Raw genomic sequence first — 16,523 nt, 5'->3', positions numbered from 1 at the left:
TTTACATGTTTTAATCCTCCAAGATGGTAAGCATTTCACTATGAAATGTCAAAAAAAGTTGAACTTGCTGATAATTCCACACTAAAATTATTTTGGCTTTGATGATTTCCTAATTAATTCAATTATTTAAAATCATATTAATTATTTTTTTCTGGGTGAATTGATAGGGTTTATACAGTACAAGAATTACATACAATGTCAGTCAAATTTTGATCAAAAATGACAAAAAAAATTCCTTAAAAATACAGATTTGCATATTTCATCACGATTTGAACAAATCTAAGTTGGGTTGTCCCTAGGGACCTGTATACCAAATAACAAAGCTGTCTGACCAGCGGTTATGAAGAAGAAGATTTTTTACCAAAAACGCCTTTTTTGGCATTAATTTGCCTATTTTCAACAATATCAAAAAATTAAAAAAAATAGTTTCTCAAAATCATATTTTTCATCTACACAACAAATATCAAATCAGTAAGTACTGCGGTTCTCAAGATATTTGAGTGGACGGACGCCTCACAAACGGACATACATACATACATACATACAGACTGACGACGGACGCTGGACGGATACCCATCCCAATAGCTTCTATAGACTATAGTCTATAGTAGCTAAAAACTCTCAATCATACATTTGAATGGAGAGAAATTTTTTAATGAAACAACTATTTTCAAATAGTAGAAAGCAATACCTGTTGCCGTCTCTATTAACCCTCTTCAACTCTCTGTGCAACTCCTGATGTTTTTTAGAAGCTCTCACTGGATTTGGCAGAGGTTTTGGTTTCACCAATTCACCTTCGTACGGCTCTTCTCCAGTAGGTGAGACGGGTGGGCCGTCACCGTGCTGGTGATCTATTAGCATTATTCACAGAGATGGAAATCACAAAGTAAGATTCACACAGTAGACTTTTAAGTTTTGAAGAATATGTTTTTGACATTTCTCCAGTGGCAAAAACTCTACATTGATTGCATTTTGATGTCATGTTTTGATTTCTTTAGTTGGAAAGATATTTGTATGAAACAATTTCATTGATTCATTGACAAAGATAAATAGCAAATTACATGAAGATAAACATTCTTTTCCTTATATGCCAAGTTGAGAAGTTTGAAAAATGGCATTTGAACATGACTTTGAAAATTGGATGAGAAAGAGATTTTACATATTACATAACAAAAATTTTGGAAAATACACCAAAAGTTACAGCTTTTGTTGTTTTAAATTTACTACAAATTTGATTTGAATGAGCATGGTTATAATGTTGATAATATTTATCAGCAAAAACACAGAAAGTCAATGGTATTGTTTATGGAAAGCTACAACATCCTTTCAACCAAACCAAATGAAGTAAGCAAAACCAGCTGAGCACAAGATTTATTCTGACTGCAATGCAAAATTTTTCCACATGTGGGAGAACTTCAATACAGACAATAAATGCATTCACTGAAACCAACAAAACGTGTCCTTTAGGATCTATTACTCGACTGTGCCGATTGAAATGACCATATTATAAAAGTAGTACAGCTGATGTTGTTTGTGTGATTTATGTTTCTGGACTCAAAGGAACTTGGTGAGTCTGCAGAAAAAAAAGAACACTTGTGCCATGTGTGTGAAAATAGAAACCACACGCTGAAAGGCTTTTTTCAGGCTGATTTAAACACTCTGCTGTGCATGAGTCAAACAAAAGTGTTGATGGATTGTGCATTAGAAGAAGATGTCTCCGTGCAGGTCTGTTACTGGACAGGTTCAGTGCACATATGACCCTTCAGAAATCCGCTCTTCAACCAACTGATGGTGCAAAATCTATGACAAAGAAACGCTGTCAAGTCTCGTGTATGAATCAGTGTGTTTGTTATGCATCATGTGCGTATCTTTGGTTGTGCACAAGAAGACTTTACGTGACTTGTACTATCAAATTATTTTTGAGACATATTTAACAATCTGAGATGTTATAATGGATGAAAGAAATGCAGTTTCAAGATGAACTTAAGCTTGAAAGGTCAGTATTTTCATTGGTTGCCCTGCTTCAATTATCAAGGAAAAATCGCTTTGTGAAAACATAGATATCTTGATAGTTTGATTAGGATCAGGAGAATACTGACACACTGAGTCATAGCAAAGAATGGCAAAGTGCAAAAATGTGAAAAGATCTATAAAGTGAAGATCCCCAAAAGCTTGCTTAACTTTTTCTTAAAACTAACGGGTAAATTATTCAAGAATCAAAATATTCACTGGTATAAATTTCAAAGATGAGGGATAAGTACATAATTATCACAGATCTGTAACTTATCACATACATATAATTTTAAACAGATTGTCTTTTCAAAATCTGTACACATTTATGTTTAGTGTGTAAATGGGAGTTTTTTGTCAGTAACTGATTCAAACAAAATAAATAACTCAAAATTGTTGCCTATGTTTCATAATTACATCAGCTTTCACAATATTCGTCTATTGCTTAATTTGCAGTCAAGTTGCCAAAGAGCTTTGAATTTTACTTTTTTGTATAACACATCATTTTTTCAAAAGGCACTTAGCTAGAACTTCATAAACAGCTCTTTGAAACATATACATGAAATACAATTGAAAATCCAAATTTTGGTTGTTGATCTGAATTTGGTTTTCAATGACAGCGATGAATATTTGAAGGAACTACTTGCAAAACAAAGGAACACTGAGTACCGGAAACCAATATTTGCTGATGACTTGATAAAGAAACTGAAATTTATCAATGGTTTCAGTGACCTGTGCACATGTCAGGTGAATATCATCCATCATTTGAAAAAATGTGATTTGTGCAAACTTTTCAAGAAAAGTTATTAGTCACTTTCAAAATGAGATAAGGCTGGAGATTTGCATGAGCTGGAAGGAAAAGATATATACTGGAAGGTTTAAAAAACTAATCTGTTTTTTAAACAGGATAGAAGAAAGTTGAAATAATGATTGATGGTGTGCTTTGTGTCATGGAGAAAAGTGCAAAGAAATGAAAACTGTGTTCAAGAAATAATTATAGGTGAGACTGAACAAGAAAACTGATAGAAAAAGAAATGAAATTACACAAAATTTCTGCGGAAAACAGAAGTCAATTACAGTCATGAACCTAGACAAATAAATAACTCATGAAAAGAGGAAGCAAGAAGTGGAAAACAACTTTCTGAAAAGCAGTGGAAATGAAAACTATGAAGAGTTAAAATAATATGAACAATATGCCAAGTATAAAAGATGACAAACTTTAGTTAAAACTGTCACATAAAAAGGGTGAATTTGATGGTGTTACAGTATTGTTGGTTAAGTCATGCTGCTGGTTGCTATTGTTATTTATTAACTGTTGATGTATTGGTGTGAAATGTTGGCTTGAGCATGAAATTGTAGGGTGGGTATGCGACCCGTGGGTAGTCAGAGAAACCACTTACAGAGACTGGGTGTAACAAAGGTCATGTCACTTGAGGTCACAAAGGGTCAGAAGTCTTTCAATGAGCTGGCTGGATGACAAAGCACGGCCATTCATTTGTTAATTCAATCAAGCTGGTGAGTTTAATGACACGCAATGATTGCCATGAGTTGACCCTTTCACATCTCAAATAATAATGAAGAATTTACAAATTCCTGACAACTTTGCATACTTACCATTTTATTCAATATTTGGATTCAGACATAGTACATAAAAATCTATGAAAAGCGTTGTAAAATTCAAACTTTTCTCTTAACGCCCTTCTGCACTGCCAACAGTGAAAGGGTCAAATGAAAGCAAACATATAAAGCAGCGGTTCCACTTTGCAAACTTACACTTATGATGGTATGGTGTGGTGTCTGCATATGGTTCATCCAAATCATAGTCTGGGGTTGGAGGGGCCTCGTCAGGGGGTGCAACTATCGCCATGAAAACATAAATATGAAAATGCAACAAAAAAATATAATGAAGAATGTTAGCAATGAATGAGTAAAAACATCATGCAAAGATTCAAATATCAGTCAGTATCTGTCTTAGATACTGTTTTTTATGAGATGACCTAATAGCAAGAAGCAGCCCTGCTGAGAGAAAAAAACAGAGATTTAGAAAAGAGCTGCAGAAGAAAAGCATTATCATAGGCACCTTGCTGCACGCTTCCTTCTATGAATCCCTCAAGGGCTGATGATTCATGTTACACTGCCGAGAATAGAGACTGTACAAAAAATGAAGCATTTGTTTCGCATGGCTGAAACGTTTATACTTTGGTGGAGACTTTATTCTGAATTTTGATGAGTCAAGAGAACTGATCAAGCTCTGACCACGCAATGTTATTGCAGAGAGTATAAGCAGCAGCATTCATGGTCTTTTGGAAAGCTGGATGGCGAATGATGTGAGATGGGTGTAGACCCAGGAGCATTCCAAGGTCTGTTTGAGTCAAATAGCAAGAAGCAATGAATAAATTAATAAAAATGTTTCGTCGTTTGAAAACCTGTAACTGAGACTTGTAGTATGTCTGTGTGGCTAAACTGTTTATCTCTCTGATTTAAGACCATGACAGTCATACAGAAAAGATGTTGTATATTAAAGATGCATGAAGCACATAAAGATAGCGGAATCTCTCAAATATTTTTCTCACTGATTACATTTTGAAATGAGATAATGGTAGATGCACGGGCAGCAGCATGTTAGAACACATCCACACAATGGCAGGTATTCTAGCATCTTTTCATTATTAAATGTAGGTTCCTGGATAAAGTGGAGCAACTAAAAGCACTGCTTGCAATTGGTCTATGCGGTCATACTGCAAGCCAAGGGTGGCGTCAGGAATGACACTACACAACAGAAGCTTCTAAAAGTTGCTATGGAGGCTGTGCTCTCGGTTAGCACAAAGCATGCCGCTGTTATCATCAACGGATGTTGACAGTTTGATTAGTACTTAGATCATAGCTCTACAGTAAATACATAAATCACGCTACTCATTGCCAAACTTCTACAATTCTATGATTACGTCACAACAAAGTTCATATTCCTTTCATATGGTAAAAATTCTTCATAAACTGACAGTTATTTATGTCAGAATGAATTCTTATTCAAATTGACATGTCATTGACAATTTTCAAGTCATGCAGATTGAATTAATCATTCAAAAACATGTACAGTATATTGGAATACATAATGAATCAGAACTTTGCTGCACAACGCAACCAATAAACTATACTGTTGCAAACATTTTCATGAAAAATTTCGAGTTTTTGTATGTTGAATGCACAGTATAGAATAGCAGTCAATTCTCTACATCACTTTCTTTATTTTAATAGCGATTATCTTAAACTGCAGTATCTCAATGTCAGTATCTTCTTCTTGTGATGGACAGCACATTTCTTGACATTGTTGTGCAGAAGAAACAGATGTAGACCCCTAGTACTTTAAGGTAGAACGTGCCAAGAGGATATTCGGATTCTAAAATTTTTTTGCAATTTTTTTCTGATCTTCCTCTTGTGGGGGGTTCATTTTAAAGCTTTTGGAGTAAGAAAAATTTTCACTGGCTCAGGTTTTTTAAAAGAGAAAATTCTATCTATCCCTCGGAGTTAATACAGCGATGGCGGCCATTTTGAATTTCAAATATTGCTAGGTGTTAGGTATTTTATTTCTCTAGTAGCAAACTTTGCACGGTGACCCCTGATTCTTATTCTTGATTCGGTTAGAGAATGGTTGAAAGATTCATTGAGGAAAGTTTGAGCAAAACTTTCAGTCTTTCACTCTTGAGGTGGATACTATCTTAACAAAAGTCAAAATTTTGCAACAATAGAGTTTTTCACATTATCACAAGTTATTACAGATGATTACATAAATATAGCTGCACATTTACAACACAAAAGGGTGAAAGATGACAGTCCATGGATACTGAGGTGGTTAGTCAAAATGATGATCTACACAAAATGACGTTTTGTAACTGTTTTGTTATCATGAATGAATAACTTACACTTCAAATGAAATGGCAAATCATCATCATCCTCATCATCTTCACCGTCATCACCTAAACTATCTGCAATACCTAACGAGGCAAAACACAATTATGCACATACAATTTCAAATACTTCAAATTCCAAAATTGACAGAAAGTTAAAAGAGTGAAATATCACATCCGTGCACACAAGAGTTTTGATAATACTGGTATTCAAAACTTTTGTATTTGTATACGAGCAGCAACTTGATTTTTTTAGCAGCCAGAATCTTCCTGTTTTTATACAGAATACAGCATGTCAATGTGTATTGGGTGCTTGGCTATTTATTATTTCACAAAACAATCCAACTGTGAGATGAAAGACTTGAAAAACAGTCAATTGACATGTGACAAGGTAACTCTGCATTTGCCATGCACATTCCAAATGGTATGTGCCGTTCTGATCACATTTGATGATGATTTTGTGACAGTGCCATACAAAACACATGAACAGTAAGTAATGAAATATAATCACTGCATATTAACCATGGTAATTATCATTATCAAACGTAAATATCAAACATGTACATGTGGCGTGACATTCACTTAAGCAGTGTGTATTGTTCTATTTAGGTGCTGTTAAACAATGGATGCTTTTGTGTATTATTGATGCACCATAATCAGCCTATACTTAAGTACAGACATGCTGAAATATTTTTATCTTGATTCATATTGCAGGGAGTACACATTGGCAGACACAATGCAAAGGAAGTCATCTGGAAACCACACTTCATGTGCACATTTTGTTGCAAACTGATGTTACAGGGAGAAAACAAGATCATTCGTATTAATACTCATTACAAAAAAGGCAGGCATGAGTTCATACCTAGAGAAAAGAGATACTGTTAGAAAATTATCAAAAACAATACCGAAATCAGTTTTCCATGCATGCATTAGTTCAATAAAGAACCACAACACCCAAGCACAAAGAAGTTATGGGTACAGGGGTACACGCAAATGTGTACTGCAGCATGCACAAAGAAAGCCACTGTAAAAGAAAGAGGGTAGAGGGGAGAAAGAAATAAGGAGGAGGTAGTGGTGGGGTGAAAGAGGTGGTTGCTTTGGTGAAAGGTGTGAATATTGAATGACTGTGGAAAGAAATGGAAGGAAAGTGGCCAGAAAGGCTGGACTGGGATGAGAGAGCAAACAGGGAATACAGTGGTCAGGATTGAAACTTGCCACACAATTCATAAAGGAAGAAAAAAAGGTGAAAGAACAGCAAAATGGTCACCATGGCTACAGCAAAATGGTCACCCTAGCGATAGCCCCCACTTACACTGATGATGATAGGGTACAGTAGTATCGTCTTCAGGAGCAGTTTTATAATCAATTTCCATACTAGCATTACCTACAGAGAAAGATTGCAAAGCATTACAGAGAGTGTATTTTCAAACCACGCAATCCTGTTTTGAAGCACCTTTATTGACATGCAGCAGGCAATTTCTCAGCTGGAATTTAACATAGACCCAGCAATACAACTGATGGTTTTTCACAGCTGCCATAATCCCGCTTGATATTTCATCATTTTGTCAATTTTTTGTTTATAATTTTCATATAATATGATTTGGGTAAATTTATCATGTCTGTGCTAAATACACACTGAAATGGTTAAACAACAGGAAGCATAAAAACATCAGCTGTATGGGAAGGAATTACTCAGAGATTTTGGTAATTTTGAAAGAAGTTGCTGCTAAGAATTTATAAACAGGCACAAATTAGTTTGAGATCCTGATAAAAATAGGCTTTAATAATAATCTGTTTTTATTTCACCCATACTTTCTCCACAAACTTCTTTCAAAATATACAAAGGTAGCTTGCAGGAATAGCTGGAAAATGGCTGGTTTTGGTCAGCGAGGCCCCAAGGAAATAGCCTGTGTTATTGGGATAGATTAACGCAAAACCATGGGGATTGGGAGGAGAGAAAAGCTTCACAATATTATTACTGATATGTAGGAGCAAACTTTGTTTTCAATGATTCAACAATGAGACTTTTCTTGCGGTAATGTGGAATGATCACTGAAAATGTCTTTCAGGAAATGCTCAACTTGATACAAATACAAATCCCTGACTCTCTGCAGTCAAAACAGTTCTATACAGGTAAGAAACTTTGACAAATGGCATGTCTGTACCATAATTGGTTAAAATATTACGCCTGCCGACTGAGGAATGTTGTCATTCTCTATGACATTAGTATCTCATGCAAACAGGCATATGTCTCATGTGATATCATTATTGTCTCATACAAGTAACATGGATTGATATAAAATGTTGATATTAATTGTGATTCAGGTTCTGTGTGTATCTCAGTGTGATACAATTTGTGTTCCGTGCAGATCTGAAGAATATTCAAAACTTGAACGATTGGTGTTCGATGTTGAATGTATCTGTCGCAGATATAAATAAGATGCATGCTGATATAATTGGTATACCAAAGTAGTTTTTGTGTATCTGCGTATGTACACCATATATGAGTGACACCGTTGTCATGTCCGACATGCCCTGGTCATGCTGATGCTGTAAACTTGTAAGAAGTAACAATGATTTCGTTCTGAAATTCCATCAGTGTGACTCCAGTATATGACAGCAAATTTATCAGTCCCAAAATGGTATTAAGGAAAGTGTTGGTTCATGATGTCGGTGACACTCATGCAAAAAGCTATCCTACTGTACATTACCGAGGCAAAAACTGGTCTGATAGATAATAGAAACATGTCAATCGAAATGCTAGAAATATGAAAGCCATGACTGAGTATTCAATGCTGGGATTTAATATCATCATTGCTGAGTGAAAATGTGGCGGCAACATGGCATTAACTAAATCATTGTAAAGTTTGTCATCAATATATATTAACATTATTTAATTCTGTTATAGAAGATAACGAAAGACTGCTATCATTCTTGTCCCAAATAAACTGACCTATTCCACTAACCTTCTGAAGTGTACAATAAAATGTAAAGTATTGCCACAGGAAGGTTTGAGCATTATACGTATTAGAGCAGAATCAACACTGTGCGGCTTTGATATGAATCAGTCATTAGCTTAAGTTACATGATGTATGGAGATGAAATGGTGGATCACAGAGGTTACACAAATACACCACACACAAAGCAAAGTACCAAACAATTGTATGATTCACACAGGACAAGCAGACAAAATCACACAGCACGGCAAAGCGCTTGTCTACGCACCTAATTACACATGCACTTACATTTATGGTGATATGGTATCTGTTCAGGTTTACTCTCAACAAAGATATCATCATCACCATCATCATCATAAACATTCATATCACTATCACTGACATCTAGACCGTGATCCTGTTCAACATCATCTCTGTCAGATGAATTCTTCTTGGAAACAATGCTACGATCCGTTTCAACATCATGTCTGTGAAACGAACTCTTCTTGGAAACAATGCTACGATCCGTTTCAACATCGTGCCTGTGAAACGAGCTCTTCTTGGAAACAATGCTACGATCCTTTTCAAGATCATCTCTGTGAAATGAATTCTTCTTGGAAACAATGCTATGATCCATTTCACCATCCTCAGTGTGAAATGGATTCTTCTTGGAAACAGTTCTAGAGAACAAGTTTGTGCGTATTTGTTTGTCATCGTCGTCTAATGCTTTTTTAACCACAAAATCTACAGCAACATAGCAAAAAAATAAAAAAAAAAGTAAAAAAATGTGAATTTGAAAAGAGATGTGGAAGTTACTGTACTGCATGAGGCTGAAATGAAAAAAAATAAAAATATGCAAAAACTAAGCAAAAATGAGCAATGCCAAGTGACAAAATGCAGTGTGAGGGAAATCTGTGGCCGTAAAAGATATGCTTGAACAAGGTTGTCCATTCAACTTCAAGTCACTCTATCACAATGTAAGAATAGGTGAAACTGAGTTGATAAGATGCTGTACAATGGCTATCACAACAGAATTACACTTTCAGAGAGTCAGCATTTGCCAAAGTGGTGACACTGAGCATTATTTTTGACCTTAACATTCATGACGTATTTTACAATCATTATAATACACTTCATACATTCATAAACAATGAGAGCACATGTTGTTCTCACAGTCGCAATGCCCAACAGCTTACAATATTATCTCAGTTGGATCAAAGACTCTAGAGAATCTATGGTTGGATCAAACAATGTCAAATAGCCGACAATTTTAAGTAAGTTGTATAGAACTAACCACGGAAGGGAAGTAAAATCAGGTTCGAAGAAAGATAATATTTTTTATGTTTATTTCGGCCTGTGTATTTAGAATTCTCAATTGCACAGAAGATTGGCAATAATTTGCATGATCAACTACTTCATTAAGCTGAAACCAGTACTATAGCAATATCCCATTGGATCACTTGTTGCTTTATTGCCTTATCAAAAACACAAATGTACCAATGATTGTCCTTACAATTGCTTCCGCTAAAAAATACACACCGTAATTCATTGACCGACTTATCAGTCACTTTGTAAAATTTATGTGTCTGTGTTCTTCTGTATAAGTACACAGTACAAGCAATTCATCATTGCAATTGTGTTATTACTGGAAATATTGCCCCTGTGTAACATTTTATGATTAGTCTATTTATGAGAAAATATTACCACATATTGCAGCTGTATTTGCTGGCGTATTATCTTATCACACGGGTGTTTGAAAACTGAATATTGTTTATATGCATTTTGTAATAGATAAGTATTCTAAGTGAATTTGTGTTCAGGGCTGAATTCATCGGCCAAGAGTTATAGTTTTGCATATTTTGCATACAGAAGCTATGAACATGTTGAATCACTACAATTCAATAAAATTCAACATGAAACTAACATTAAAAGTTAAAGGTTGTTCCTCTAAAGTGTAACACGGTTCTGATTATGGAATGCAATAGCAGTTACACAAGTACCATTAATCTTATCAACTCAAATAGCACCATTTTTTCAGTATCATGCACAGTTTCTGGTTGCTACAACCGTGTTGAAATCACACTTTTAGGCCACAGATGTTCACAGAGCCGATGAAAGCACAGTGACTATGATGGTATGAAATGCATGGCAACACACTGAATTCAGCACACCGCATCACAAAGCATGAGAGATGATGACAATCCGTACAGCAACATGTGCAATGGACATGTTAGATTGTTTTGTTATTGTTCATCAGATGCGACACATCTATCAAGCAACAAAAAAAGCTCCCTATCCGTCAGGGGGGTTGCAATATCCATGGAAAAAATGTTCCAATTATCCACATTTTAATCTCAAGGTATGGTCACTTTACAATTCTTGTTTCATCTCTTTGTCCACCAATATTTTTGACAAAAAAGTAGCACTATCTCGTTATTTGAAGACTCCTTACCAACAAACAGTTTAAGGCTAAGAGATTGCCATGACTTCCACATATTATTTCATTTTGAAGTGGAATTTCAAGAAACGTGTTACAATTTTCTATTGCAATCACTCTCTATTGTAGATGACTCCTGGATTGTACATCTAGAATGCCTGAATGCGACATGAAGGGCAACTACCTTCAGTTGCACTGAGTATATTATTAAGGCAGAAGATTGGGGCTCAAGTTTAGGACAATAAATGCAAACTCTGGTCTGCAAACTGCAGGTCCAATGTTGTTGATTTTAACAAAGACTAACACATGTATATCTGAATGTACACATTCTATTTTTAACCTATGCATTTTCATGAATAATAATTACCTGTAATTAAAATGATTGTTTACTCATACATTCCTAACAAAACAACACTGGAACAGATTTAAAATTGCTTTTCAAAAAAATTGTTGAAAGGAGGGACAGAAGTGGTTTGAAAATATGTATTTTAAATATTTTAAAATATTTATATATAGTTTTCATGAAAATTCAGTTACAAAGATATACATGCACATTTTTGATATTTCAACAGCTTTCAAAATTGCTGCTCTTTCACATTCATGTTTGATGCTACTGGGTACAGGAATAGATAAACATTATTTGATGTCTATAAATATCTAGAAAAGACATCTTTTGGTGAAATATATATACATTTTGAATAGGAAGGAGGTGACTACGGCGTGTCTGATGAGCTCAAATATTGGCAAAAAGTGCAGACCATTTGATAAGAAGTTCTTTCACCTAAACATTGACAGGAAAGTAATTCCAAAAGCAGAAATTATTTCCATCTCAAGTGTATCATTGATTGTAACAACTGTGACAATACTGCCCCCGATGTCATCAATTGAATCTTCCTTGTTTTTACATTTTTACAAGTGATGACCTTCACTAGATGTGGATACACTACAGTAGACTTTTTGTGACAGCATCATAAATAAAACAGAGTCAGAGCTGAAACTGAGTCATGTTAGTGACACTTTCAAACTGCTTCTCACTGCAATGCTACAAAACCGTGAGCTGAAACAAAAAGAGCATTCAGGGGTCACATTGTTAACTGTAGACTGTTATATCCAGGGTTATCGCTGCAACCTGGGGAAAAAAATGATAGTAGTAATAATGCTGGTTTCTGTTTCTCATCTTTTAAAAAATAACAAAAGATGAAAAAAAAAAAGTCGATTTGCATTAAATACCTACACTTTGGAATTTTCCCTCCTGTGTACATGGCAAGGAACTGAGTTTTATACACGATGATGGCCGAGCAAAATTTATGCGATGTGAATAAAAAAACATACATGTGCCACACGACTAAATATGGCAACAAAGACTGGTCAGCTGACACATCTAGGTTTGTATATCATTTATTTCCATCACACATCTTTTCCATATATGGTGATTGCCATAATCTGATACCATGTGACTGAAATTCTAGATGATTTCAATTGTCAGAAATTGATACACTAGCTGTGAACATGACAGGAAGTCCTGAATTCATATACAGAACTAGGATGTGGCGATCATTCACATTCAATTGGTCAATTTTTCCCATTGATTTCATGCTGTTCATATGAAAGGCACGGTAAAAAACAAACTCTCGCGATTCAAATAAATTTATATGTGATCAATTTTTCTTTTCACTGTCAAAAAAGCAACCATTACGTCATGACTGGCACAGGATATCTTGTAACAGTGTCAAACAGAGTCAACAGGGAACGCTATCTTTCCTATTTCCTGGCACAAATTCACTGTAGTACTTCTCAATTCTGCTGATGATGTATAAAATCCCTGCTATCATTCATAGAAATATCCAACTCCTCTGCAAGATGAAAGATAACTTAGGATACTTTGTGGAAGATTTATACATGAGAGATGACATACCTGGAATAGGTTTGACTTTCTTTTGCAGTTCTAGGAGAGCTTGTAAATGGACGCTGTGTTCTTCCTGAGAGAGAGAGAAAATTGTAAGAACGGAAGGTCATGACCTGGGTACTTATATCCTGCATCTCATTAAAATGCTCACTTCGGAAACTCATCTCTTTAAAACACTGTTTCTCTCATTTCTAGGGCATTGTCTGGGCAAGCCTAGACAAAGAAAGTTTTTCTTTTGACTTTTGAAGTGGGTGCTATATGCCAGATCCCCATGTATATGACCATCCCATTCCAACATCTACCCACTGAGAGTGACATACTAAGCATACAAATCTGAAGATGTGGCCAGCCTGTGCTTTACCTCACAGAGAAAGTGCAACAAATTGGAGTGTTTCTATCAAAGGCTATCTCTCTCATAGAGAATGGAGTGAATTCTCCGTAACACTTGTGAGCTAATCATCCCTTAATTGCGATGTGGACCAAACAAATCCTCTAAAACAATAGGGTTGTATAAAATTGTAGGGCACAATAATTGATGAAAAGATAATCAAAACATTTGAATAATTATTGATGAACTTTGTGAGTTGATAATGTTTGACCTTTCTGTACATGTGTATTCAGTTAAAAAGAATAAAACTTAATAATACAAATAAATACAGATCAAGTTCCTGAAAAATGTGAGAGTATATGAGGTAAAAATCATATGATAATGTTTTGAAGAAAAAAATATTAGCATATTTCCAACTGGTCTACAACTAACTGCTGAATTAATTTTCCTCAAGCATGAGAGATTGCACAGCCTGAATACGTTGCGTGAATATTAAAAGCGTTATGTGCGCAACTTTAAATGAACCTAAACTCATATAATAAATGAGACGCACTAAAATCAGTGTGAAATCAATGTCCTGCCATACAGCATTCATCAAGAACTGTGTAGAAATTGGTATCTAAAAGCATTTAGATATATTGCCATACAACTCCATGACAAAATATATGATATGGATTATTTTCTGTGCATAGATGGTATGATTGAGTGTGTACATCCCTTCGGGGCCTGTGAGCTATTTGGTAAATGAGCTAGCATCGTCAGAATGAGTCCTGAACTTTGGTTAACACTCTACAGGAATACGCATGTACAGATTAAGGTCTGTGGGCCTCTATATAAGTTGGGGTCAATTTCGTTTGTAACTCTCTCATAACTCTGAGAATTAAGAAGCTTACATCTGATAAAGTGTCCTGTGATTGACATGCTCTTGTCAATCAACTTGGCTTGCATAAAACTGAACAGATAAATGTTGACTGCTACCTATTTTCTATGCAGTTTATTTAGTTTGAAAATATGAATACTAAAAATACTACACTATGTCAGCAGACATACATGGTTAAAATTCAGCAATACCTTCAGAAGGAATTGTTACTCGTGATATTCAGAATTTGTCTTAAGTCACTCCTGTTCTACCGTTTTAAAAGTCATTCGATATCAAGACTCAGATTGCCAAAAAAATAAAAATAAAATTCATAACACGTGAACATACAGTCATCATGACTAGACTACATGTGACACTACATAATGGGAATATAAACAAACAAACAAACTCAAGACTTCAGCTTTATAATTCATGATGTCATCATGGCATATACACAAATGTATACAGTTGTGGTGTATATACCTGTACGTATGGATTGTGTTGAGTATGAAGTAGCACAGCAATGCTGATAAAGCCAGTGTCAGTATTGCTATAATCAACAAAGCAGCTTAATTCATATCATAATTCATATCATTTTACAGACACTTTCTATCTAGCATTTGAACAATTGTAACAATCAAGCGTCCTGTAAGATTAAACTCTCTATGGTTCTGGCAACAAGCAAGTTATGGGGAAAGATGCAAGCGTTAACAAATTTTGCATGGCAGCAGTCACATCCACTTTACACAATACTATGAAAATAATATTTCTTATTCGCACCTAATTACAAATTGAATGTTTGGAACTATCTAGTGCTACAAATTGGCATGGTCCGTTCTCATTTTTCTGTATTCCTCTGATGGTAATTACAGCTTGTAGCATGGATGTAGCTGGGATTGTAGCTAGGATACAATGTGCCAGCTTTATGCTAGCTATAAAATGTACAAAAGACACAGATAAGTAAGCTGAGAAGAACCATACTGATTCCATTGTCTGTCAGCACAGAGCTCATTCTTTCTCTTTGTTACCTTGTGATGCGTATTCAGCAGATTGTGAAAGGTTTTATGATCTTAAGCTGTCTCTAGTCAGCGGGTGAACTATTGAAGATAATTGCAACGTGCTTGCTGTACAGTTTCACAGCATTTCAATCGTTTCTTCTGAAATAGCTGATGCCGTTTTTCAGTTAAGTCTAAATGCTACTTGGCAATTATTGTAACCATGGTGAACACACAAGCGTTTATGTGAGCTGAAGAGTATATTTGATGGATTTCAACACATCTTTGCTGTTTTCTGATTTTTTCCATCTCTAAAATTTCATCACTGACGAAACAACGCAACAATATTTTTTACATTCCAATGTTTGATGGAAACTGAGTGCACAGTCAAATACCATGGCAACATCATAATCATCACTTGCTGCTTGTGGCAATTCAGTTTAAGTTCAGTCTTCCACAGCAAAGATCATTTGGAATACTACATCAGCGGCAAAGTTTCCCTAATGGATGTGGTGCCAGTTTTGGAATTAATATCTTTGAGTGCTAGATGCAATTTATGGAGTAATTAATTTAAAAGCTTGCCAACATTTTTAATATCTGCCATACCTTTAAGGCATTAATCACCAATGCAAACACGAACAACTATAAAATGATAGCCACACCTATGCTGTATTGTTACACCACATTTTTGCCCATTTAGGCATTGCCCAATGCAAAACTCATACCCACATCATATAATACTACTTTAGTAGCCCAGTGGCCAGCACAGCACTGCATGTGCAACCGAAACAATTGATTTCTTTCAAAAGATATTATTATTTATTTCACACATTACTGCCAGCAATACTACTTGGTACTGCATTTATTCCTATTCAATACTGTGCAGGTAGAGAAAACACGGTTTGTTATGGTAGTGTTGTGATGTAGACATTGCAAGGATGCAGATAGGGAGTGAGCCGAGCAGTGTTAGAAGTCAATGAGCGATCTGAAAACGAATGTTGAGTAAACAAGTCATCGTTGATGACACAGTCCCCACTTGTTAATGGGTTCTTTGATTACAAGTCCTCAGAGAGGATAGAGTCCTCTTCATTAATTAGGTCTGTGATAAAAATACTTTGATACAGATGGCACTCAATGGCCAAGAATG

General features: G+C 35.3%; 1 protein-coding gene across 5 annotated transcripts in view; it reads right to left on the bottom strand.

Annotated features, from left to right (window-relative positions):
* LOC139134770 (uncharacterized) overlaps window positions 1-16,523 on the bottom strand; it is a 47,900-nt gene that overhangs the window by 7,065 nt on the left and 24,312 nt on the right. For 2 of the 5 annotated variants that reach the window (XM_070701811.1, XM_070701815.1), the window contains 6 exons: window positions 13,204-13,267; window positions 9,161-9,595; window positions 7,228-7,299; window positions 5,931-6,002; window positions 3,784-3,867; window positions 692-851 (listed from right to left, as the gene is read on the bottom strand). In XM_070701811.1, coding sequence (XP_070557912.1) covers window positions 692-851; window positions 3,784-3,867; window positions 5,931-6,002; window positions 7,228-7,299; window positions 9,161-9,595; window positions 13,204-13,267 — 887 coding nt within the window. The remainder of the gene's footprint in view (window positions 1-691; window positions 852-3,783; window positions 3,868-5,930; window positions 6,003-7,227; window positions 7,300-9,160; window positions 9,596-13,203; window positions 13,268-16,523) is intronic. The other 3 variants (XM_070701812.1, XM_070701813.1, XM_070701814.1) reach the window with 3 other exon arrangements.

Source organism: Ptychodera flava, chromosome 6, assembly GCF_041260155.1.
Source record: "Ptychodera flava strain L36383 chromosome 6, AS_Pfla_20210202, whole genome shotgun sequence".
In the NCBI taxonomy this organism is placed as follows: Eukaryota; Metazoa; Hemichordata; class Enteropneusta; family Ptychoderidae; genus Ptychodera; species Ptychodera flava.
The sequence above is the reverse complement of the archived record's forward strand: the minus strand, read 5'-3'. Positions and strand labels throughout refer to the sequence as shown.